The sequence below is a fragment of the Mytilus californianus genome, unplaced genomic scaffold (genome assembly GCF_021869535.1).
Source record: "Mytilus californianus isolate M0D057914Y unplaced genomic scaffold, xbMytCali1.0.p SCAF_8, whole genome shotgun sequence".
In the NCBI taxonomy this organism is placed as follows: domain Eukaryota; kingdom Metazoa; phylum Mollusca; class Bivalvia; order Mytilida; family Mytilidae; genus Mytilus; species Mytilus californianus.
The window spans coordinates 55,497,593-55,508,067 of NW_026262734.1; the positions used below are offsets into that span (position 1 = coordinate 55,497,593).

The 10,475-nt window shown below is 31.8% G+C and overlaps 1 protein-coding gene across 1 annotated transcript; it reads left to right on the forward strand.

Moving 5' to 3' along the window:
* Window positions 1-1,475: 1,475 nt before the first annotated feature.
* LOC127712302 (uncharacterized) lies at window positions 1,476-10,150 on the forward strand. The gene is made up of 7 exons (XM_052218675.1): window positions 1,476-1,588; window positions 2,817-2,959; window positions 4,398-4,540; window positions 7,172-7,241; window positions 7,843-8,017; window positions 8,949-9,087; window positions 10,054-10,150. The coding sequence occupies exons 1-7, from the start codon at window positions 1,517-1,519 to the stop codon at window positions 10,122-10,124; spliced, it is 813 nt and encodes a 270-aa protein (XP_052074635.1). The 5' UTR covers window positions 1,476-1,516; the 3' UTR covers window positions 10,125-10,150.
* The last annotated feature ends 325 nt before the right edge of the window (window positions 10,151-10,475 follow it).

Consider the following 10,475-nt stretch of genomic DNA (forward strand, 5'->3'; position numbering starts at 1 on the left):
AAACTTCAAACCTCAGGGAGTATTTTAACATATTAAGTAGCTTTCCAAAACAAAATTTGAAAAATGAGAAAATAGGGGGGCCAAAAACGTGCCTTATCGTACCTTGTCCTTTCTGTAAGTAGAATCGTTATATTCTACATTACATCACTAAATCAGCGATGACCAGTCTTTAGTTTTCTGTATAGTATTTCTTATAGGATTTAGTTTTTATCAAATTAATGATATTCTGATCTCGGTTGTAAAATTGATCAGCAATGAAAACATTAAGTGTATTGTGATCTTAGACGTTAGTGTAAACACGCACATATCGAGTCAACTAAAAAAAATATACACTCCATGAGAAGTTATTAATAGAACATCACTATCAAGTAATAATGGAAAATTAATAATAGAAAAGGAAAAGTTGTGCTGTTCGTCATATATTTTGACATACAGATTTCTTTAAGAAAATCTAATATAATGAGGCAAAAAAAGGACACCGATCTGTTTGATTTAAAAAAAAAAATCAATGGGATGGATAGGTTTCATTTTTTTTATGGAAAAATCTGGAATGTTAACGGAGACAATATATTCCATGTATCTTCAGGTATTTTTGAAGTGTCTATCTTTTTGTTGAGTTGGCAGATCTAATGTAGTCTTTTTTTTAAATTACTCTTAATTTGTCAATACGTTTTGCAAATTAAAGCTTGAAATATATGTATAAAAATGTGATTATTGTTAAAAACTTATTCTCTCCTCTAGATTTCTGATCAGTTTTGGTTTGTCTTGTGTACACCACATCTCCTTTTATTTATTTCTTGTAATTTCATAATTTCAAAATATATCAATTATTTAAATTACTATTTTTACGGGGATTTTCTTTTATAATTTTTTCTGTAACAACGCATTTTTTATAAGCGTATGTTTTAATTGAATTACTGCTTACCATTCCGGGGCATTCAAGATCATCACCGGTTTTTGGTGGGCTCGTGTTGGTCAGTCTCTAGTTTTTTAATGTTGAATTGCGTGTTCTGTCGTTTTTCGTTTTATGAAATGGCATTATCAGTTTGTTTTTGACATATCAGTTTGAATATCCACTTGGTATTTTTCCACTCTCTTTGAGAAAACTTTGTTGATCGTTTTTTATCATGGTGTTGTCAGTTTTTCCTCGACTCGAGAGTTTCGAGTGTACCCTTTGCTATCTTCAGCCTCTTTTCTAAATTCAATCAACATTGATTTTTTACTTAAATTCCCATGTTAATTATTATATTACTTTAATAACTTAAACTCAAATAAATAAAATAACTCGCAGATGTATTGAGTGAGGAAGTAGTGTACTAGTACAAGGTCACAGTAGGTTTGTGCAGAATTCAATGTGAAAAGGCAAAATAATATAGTTTTATATCCAATGAATACTAGAATATTTCAAATATTAAACAAAAATATTAGCTACAACCGAATATACTGACACACGTACAATTGTATTTTAGATTGTTCAAGTGGACAAATTCAAAATATTTTTGGTAAGGGTATAGAGATGAAATCAGTTGTAATTGATTTTGGAAATGGAACAATGTGTCATATTTCTGAGGGAACGTGCAAGTGGGAAGTAAGTAATTAACTGTATAATTAAAATTATTATACCTCAGTGATAATTTTCTATATAAAATAAGTACACATTATTTTGACTATTTTTCAAATTGCAAGCTTTGAACTACTTGACCGGTCAATAGTTTCCAACTATTGGACCTCGCTGAAACTGTTTGACTGCAAGTGTCATTATATTTCGCGGAATTTCAAATGCAGCTACGGGATTGGAGGATGTTGATAATACCGCGGGAGTTGCGACGTCGCGTTTTACCTAATATTGTAGCTAGGGTTGACGTCAGTGGAGGACGTAGACTTAGTATTCAGAATATATATGAAGTAAACGTTGAACAGTATGGTTGTGTTTCTGTTTTTTATATTACGATAGTTGATTTAGCCGCAACATTTATTGTTTGTTGTCTCTTTCGGTATAAGAAAACACTTACTGACTGGATATTCGTGTAATAGTAAGTTTATTGACCCCTCGGATACAACTATTGCCCTCGTCTACGCATCAGCGACTCTTTTCACAAAAAATCTTACGAGTAAAAACACTCGCAAGTCATGAACGTTTCAGTATAACTTACGATCAATTTTAGTCATAAGATTTTTTTGTGAATAGAGTCCCAGGGCAATAGTTGTACCTCGGGGGACAATAAACTTACTATTCCACTCATACCCAGTCAATAAGTATAAATTATTCTTGCTATTTTCAAGTCTCCGAAATGTATATTTTGTAGATGCAATAAAGTATCAATTACAAACAACATTCCTGCTTAGCGTAAGAGTAGGTTGCTGAAAAATAAATTTGTTGTCGGTTATTATTAATTCAATATTGAATATGCAGTGGTATATGCAGACTACTCGAAATGTATAAGGGAGAGAGAAAATACCAAGTCTTATATGGAAAGAAAACGTTATGACCAAAAATAAATACGACAAGTAACAAATAAGAATTACAAATCAATATACCGAAAACCAAATATTGAACAACACGCGAGTTTAAGACAGGTGCTCCGGAAGGATCGATAGTTCCTGCTATATATATATTGGTCACCCGTGTAAAGTTTGCAAATCAAAATTAGTTTTGTTGATTCTTGGTCTACGCTTACGTCTATATAATAAACTGCGAATCTCTTACAGGTACATGATTTAAATGTCTCAGTGATTGAAATTTTCTTGAAGAAATTACTTGCATTAAATCTTTTGTTTCATTTTGATAAACTGATCTTACTTTTTTTTTCTTTCAGAACATGTATAAAAAAATTCATGTGATATATGACGAAAAAGAGACGAACGCAAAGGTTGTGGCCGGCCATCCATATTATTATGAATTGGAATGCAAATCTGGTGGATACGTTGCAAGAGCTAAAGCTGTTTCCTTTTCAATAGGGTAAATCTTTATATTTAAACATCCTTTTGATTGGTATGTAGCGCATTAGTCATCCTACAACGAAGGAGTTCGCCGATATGTAACGGCAATTTATATCTTAGAAAGAAGGTTATAGTTAAAGCAGTCAGATGTAAAGTTATTTCATTTTATTGACAACATTGCTTGTTATTTGATCCAATTAAGGAACACGACACTGTACGCGCAAGACTCAAATAAAGAATATGGGATGAATGGTACACTAAGTAGTTCTTTCGATAGACTGGTTCCCGATCGCAATAATCAGAACGTTACATATATACTAATATTCTCGTGACAGTGTATGGCTTTCAGCTAATATCTGGAACGTAGTCCAAGGAAGCAGGATATTCTTTCGATATCTTTGGGGTTTTTTTTTTATTCATTCCTATGTTTCCTTTATTTTTATCTATACTTGAATCATATTTTAACACTCACTTTTCATAATAAACTTTGAAAAAGCCGGCTAAAAAATCAACTCAAATTTATAATCATACTAAAAGTCATTCTTAAAAAAAGTGTTAGCATTTTTAAAATGTTAGGTTATATAGATTTACTTTAATGTTTCACTGAATTATACTCCACATGATCAACCTTGAAAAACGAGGAAAAAAACAATAAATATCATGGTGTCAAAAAAACTTGCAGTTGCTGAAAGCAACCTCAAAATGTGCAAGTTATTGAAATCGTCATGCGTTTATATCAGCGAATGCACTTCTGATTAAAAAGTAAACGACATACTGACAGGATCTCATGCAAGGCTCGTAGAAAATGTGGGCAAACTTTCAAATTACAAATTACAAAAAAGTAAACAGCAGACAACAAAATATTACACAGGAAAAAAACTAATGACTGAACAATAAGAACCTTATCGAAAATTGTTGATATGTTTTCTATTGCCCCAATTCAATGCCGTCACGTTTTGTTGTGCGACGCCAAAACAACTAGTTCCCAATAACAAACAAAATATAAAAAAGGGTGCTAGGCTCTATTTTATAAAAATTGGATAGTTGGTAGAATGGACAACAGTGTTTTGATTGTTTGATTTTAATAACTTTTGGGCAGTAATTTTGAATATTATATTGTTTCTTCAGTATAATTGCCTGTCAAAGTTTCGATTCTCGTTAACATCATCATTACGGATAAGGTTTCTCGATCAATGAAATTGGAGGATCATTAAGAAAAACGTATGTAACGGTTTCTGTTCACTAGTATCTTGTTTTGGAAGACCACATTTTTGGGAAGACAAATATAAAGTATAGTTCTTTCAACATGTTCAAGTATGAAATTACCTATCGCACTTTAACGTAGAATACAGTTCAAACTTTGTGATTAAAAAGTACGGTTGGTTTCATATCAGTTGCCTTTTGTCACATTATTCAGCAATTGCTTTAAAGAAATTTCTTGTTTTTTTTTTCTCAAGGTCAACAATTCCGTCTTATATCCATAAAGAGTTAACACCTTCAAACAGACCAGGAATCGATATTACAATTTACAAAGATAAAAACGAATTAAAAACTGCAGTAGACATTGGACAATTATTATCTTTGAAAATAAAGGGACCCGGTATCAATCTAATTAAAATATAGATCTCGGATTTCGTTATACTACGTTATACTACATACTTCTCGTATGTAGTATAACGTAGTATAACGAAATCCGAGATCTATATTTTAATTAGATTGACCCGGTATGTATTTGCATTTTTATTTGAAAGGGGGGGGGGGGGGGCATTGCAAGCGACCGGCGTTTCAATTGTATCCTAAGTATCTCTGGTTAGAATATAACAATTGATAGAGAACATAATCGTCTAGATGATGGTGATTTATATAATGTTCCCATTGTAATAAATTCTGATAATGTCATATATGTAATAATTCGTTGGTTTTCACTCACGTGACTGTCCCCGCCTTTTACATGACCCTCAAATCAGACTTCGAACTAAATATTTGCGCTTTGATATTAAAAACTCTTTTGTAGCTTACGGATGTACTTAGGAGACATTTTAAAAATCTAGAATTTAAAATCGATACTATAAATTCGAAGATCATTAGTTAAGGAACAAAATAAGCTATCAATATTGATAGGTTATGGAGCTCTTTTTCGAGATATTTGATTTTAAAAAATGACGGGGAAAATGCTGACTCGGACTTTTACCTTATATTTGCATTGATATTACTTGGGTCTCAAATGGAACGAAAAAAAATCTAGAATCTGCTTAAATTTTAGTAAATGGCCTTGTATGAGCTATTGAGGTCTTATATGAAAAGACAAATGTGTGTTATGGGGCAAAATATTTTACCCTGAATCGTAGAAAACTCGTTAGGAAAACAAATAAGGAGAACGAACATCTGCCACAAATTCCTCAACCTCACCTAAAAACATCATATATATAATAACTAGTAAAATTAATCGCCGTATATGAATATTAAAAGATGAAAGAACCCATTGTGATCATGCTTGCATAACCTACGCACCCATATTGTCACTTGGAAAACCAAATCTCAACAAATTCAAAGATTCACAAATCCTACAAAAGTCAAATGATGAAAAACTGCTGCTGCGATGACAAACTGTTGTAGTAGTATATTGATGCCAAGATTCTAAGTTCAAAGGGGCATAAAATATATTAATTCATAATTTCCTGTCGATTTACGCATCTACATATAGTTTGTTCTAATAATATTCAAAATTCATGAAATTCTGTTTTGTGGTTTCAGAGGAGTCACGAAGACAAATGGTTGCAGTTATATATCTAGGCCAAAATTCTAAGTTCAAAGGGCATAACTCAAAGAATAAAAATTGAAACATAATTTCCCTGTCGATATGCTCATCAACATATGTTGTACTCAGGTGGACGTCCAATCTATTCGTCGCGTTTTCAAATTAGTGTCCAATATTTACCCTCTAATCGACGTCACATGTCTTCTCTCGTCGATGTTCAATATTATGTAATCGTTTATTATTGTTTGATTATTATTTATATTATCAGTAAATATAAAAATAAGAAGATGTGGTATGATAGTATTTTACAGCTGCTTAAAGAAACTAATTGTTTTCTCATATCGTTTTCGAAATAAAAGACAAACATCAGAAAAACGATAATAAGACCATCACCGACATCCTATTACATTAACATGCACATTTTGAGTATTTTGGTGGAAGGAGTCGATCTACGTTGTCGTATTATTTTCATATTCATATAAATGTGAATATACGACAGGGAGACAACAACCCAACAACAAAGATAATCGAGTGACATTAACAATAAACAGAATAAAAAAGTACAGCCAATTGTTGAAACGTATTACCATTTGGACTCTGTAAGATTTAAAATCTTATATATTTTTCAACAACTTTTTGAGTTTTAGGTTAAACCCACCAACATAAATAAAGTTGTGATGTCATTGCGGCAAGTCCGTAAAAAGGATGTTGATTAGAGAAGTCAAAAATTGGACGTCAATTTGATAACAAGAAGAAAGACGTCGATTAGAGGGGCATATCACGAATTGGCCGTCGATTTAGAATCTAATTTTATTATGACGTCAGATTTGGTCGTCAATTTCAGGAACGGACGTCGATTAGAGACCAGACGTTGATCTCAGTCTTACACATGTAATGTCCTTTAGCTTATTATCTACAAAGTTTTGTGAAATTCTGTTGTGCTGTTGCAGAGGAGTTGCGATGACAAGAACTGGACTGACGGACAAACGGGTCAAAACATAATACCCTACACAACTTTGTTGCGTGTGGTATACTAAGACCACTTGTGATCGACCGCTGCTACGGGTTACACTCTGCAATGCTCTCTTTCATCCATGCGTCGTTCGGTCAAGTGTTGTCTTATTATTGATATTCAAATAAGGCGACAGGTTTTACTATAATTGTCATAAACTGAAAAAATTGTGAATAATATGTGTTTTGTCACTAGGAAACATTTTGATAAAGAAAACACCAATTTTCAGTCTTTAATGTTTTCTAGTATAACAACTTCTCAGATAGCAAGTAGAAGAATATTTAAAGAATTAACGCTTTGTCTGACTTTTTAGTCTGTTTTCATGATAGACATTACTGTTAACATTTTTTTTTTCTTGATTAGCATTAAAGTTATCATAGATCGATACAACTATTTTTTTTTATTCATTAGACCCACAAAAACCATCATTTTAAAAAATATAAGGTATGTTTTTATTACAGCAAACAGCAAAATTTTCCCAATCAAATGTAACGCAACGGGCATTAATGATCCATACCTGTTGTGGGAAAAGTAAGTTTTTGTTTCTTCTTTTTCTTCATATGCTTACTTTATAGATATCAAGTAAGTTATATATAACAATGTTTGTACTTGAATTTTAAATATTATCCACCTTATAAGGTTTCTTGTCCTTTATATAATTAACGATTCATAATTTAATACACGACAACCAAGGCTGCTTTAAAATGCTTAATGCATAATCTATAAAAGTTATTGAATGTCTAATGCCGTTTTTTATATCATTAACATTTCTTAAAATCATTAAGCAAACGCATTTTATTTAGAATCGGCACATATATACAATACACATGAGCTTGTAAAAGCTCCGGCAACCGACTACAAAATACATATAAAACATTGTAATAAGTAAAGATTCATTTGAGACAACACACATAAGGTTAGGAGTTAGCACACATAATAATATAATATAAATCAGCACATGGATCTAACACACATTAAAATGTAACATAAGCACAGAAATTAAACATTTAAACTTAAACCCAAAACGTTTTAGCAATTTTAAAATTTACCACATTAGCAGAGAACACATGTCAGTATATTTGTGACATATGTTTGTACTTGTACACTGATTTTTATCATTTGTTTTTTTCAGCTCTACCTGCAAATCCAATGACATGGCTATCATGGGGGATAAGTGGACAATCAACAATGAAACAATTTCGATAGACATGTATGCCTTTCGTTTTGTTGATTCAAGCAGTGTTACGATTGAATGCTCCGCTTATATTTGTCTATCATCAGATTCAGCATGCATCAGTGCAGTAAACGTGTGTATACATTTATGAAATTTATAGCTTCAGTATTATACTACATTATTAGATGACATTCTACTTTAATAATATGTAAATGAATTGTTACACATTTTCATGTCGGGGCTTTTATAGCCGACAATACGGTTTTTTCTCATTCTTACAAGCCGTACATTGTACGGTTTCTATAATCGCTAGCATCCACTTCATTTGAACTTTGATCCATAGTTGTCTTCTTTGCAATGATACCAATTCTCCTGATTGTTATATTATATTCGAGTACAAAGCATTTTTATCCTTAAACCCGTATGTGTGCTTCCCGACTACATGAAACGATAATAGTATATTTGCCGCTCAATTTCACGAAGCCCGTTTAATCATCATTTAATTTAGAGGCAAAATATATCTAAAATACGTAAAATCGAATAAAAAAAGATGATGACGCCGTTTAAATTTTAAAGGCATTGTTTTTCTACTTTTTTTGTAACGATGAGCGTTATTATCCTGGTGATTTTTTACATAAACTTATTCTAGGAAGGATTTCGGGAGATTCTGCTGTACAACTGATAAACGGACATTGCTAAAGTGTAATTATAAGCTAGAAACAAGAGAATACATTTTGTGATGTGTTTAAAAACAATTTAATAACTTCTGTTAGGTATGATTTTTTTTCTAAAAAAACACACCATTCCGAAACCATTTGAAAATAGAATTAAGAATGGAGACCGGGAATGTGTCAAAGAGACAACAACCCGCCCAAAGAACAGGAAACAGCCCGAGGCCACCAATGGGTCTTAAACACAGCGAGACAATCCTGCACTCGGAGGAGAGATTCTGCTGGCTCCTAAACAAATATGTGTTCTAGTGGGGAATTAAATGGACGTATTGTGCACACAAAAAATGTACACCCATGCAGTTTTATAGCATTTATTATTATTCTATTCAACAGACATGTCAACCACAAGCAGCAGGCAGACGGAGGCGTAGCTCCAACATAGAATCCCACCCTCTGCATGAATACAGAGAAGAGACTTCATCTGTATCATTTACTGTTGCTGATCGCTTTAATGGTGCAAATGGAAGTGAAGGTATTAAACACCTTTTTCTTTCTATTTTTTACTGCAATTTAGTTAAGAGTGCAACTGTCAGTATTGAGGAAAGTTAACAAAAAAAGTTTCTGTTTATAGCAAGAAATTGGGACTTTATACTTTTAGAAATCTTGGTCAATACGATTCTTAAGTTTATTCAGATATTTAAACATACAAATGATTATTTATTAAAGATAAATATATATATAAACTTTCACTAAATCTATTGTATAATATTACATTTATTTATTACAATGCAATTTCAATGTTCAAATAAAGATCACTTGAAATAATCCAGATAGTTTACATAATGATGCATGCAGAAAATTTTTGCATAACCAATTGTTTATACATAGACTATATGATTGGACATTCTTTAATAAAACAAATGCTTGTGGCGATATAATTGAACCGTTTCTTGTCCTTATTATCGTTATCAATGACTATAAGATCTATTGAAATAAAAAAAATGGTCTACTCGAGAAATAGTTCTTGTTATTGTTCTTCCGTGTTCTCTAACTTAAAATTTGGTTCCCATTTATCCAGTTCAACCTATCAAGATCTTTATAGATATGTATTTATATATAATACACGACAAGACTTGGTCGTTCTTAATGGCGAGTTTACTCTGGTTCCATCTTAAATAGTTTTGTCTGACATCAAGCGAAAGAGATTACTGCAAGTTCAACAAAACGGAAATCATATCACACTTTTATGAGATTTTAGCCGTCAACGATATTTTATATTTCATATATAATGTCACCTCTCTTTGACAATTTTTCATGTTCGTATCATTAGGTAGATTCTTTATCATTTTAATGTATAATGCGATATTCTTTAAAATAATATAAAAACAGTATGTCAAAAACAATTATTAGGTATTCCATGGTTTTTTTTCCCACTTCAATGCGAATCACACCCTTTGACAAAGCTTAATATACATATAATTGTTTGTGTCGTTTTCAGGAGTATCTGGGAACATTCTTCTGTATCTTACAGCAGTGCTTATCAACATGTGTTGCCTTGGAAGAGCGTGATAACATAAAAGACATGAGATTTTACAAAAAAATGCATTTCTTATCGCTTGTGTTTAACATATGATGTATATATGTGTCATTACATTGTCAGCAATAAATTCATATTTAAATGACTTGTTTTGTTTGTTCTATCAGAATAACTATTTGTCAGCTCTTCTGGGCTTTATTTCAAACCCCTTATTGTTGGTTTAGTAAACATGCATCTATATAACAAAACCACATTTATTATGTTTATGAAAAAAAGAAGATGCAGTATGATCGCCAATAAGAAAGCTATTGTCAACGTATATTTTTTGGCCTAGTAACAACAGTTCCCCAGGAAACTTTGTTATAATCAATGCCATGATATAT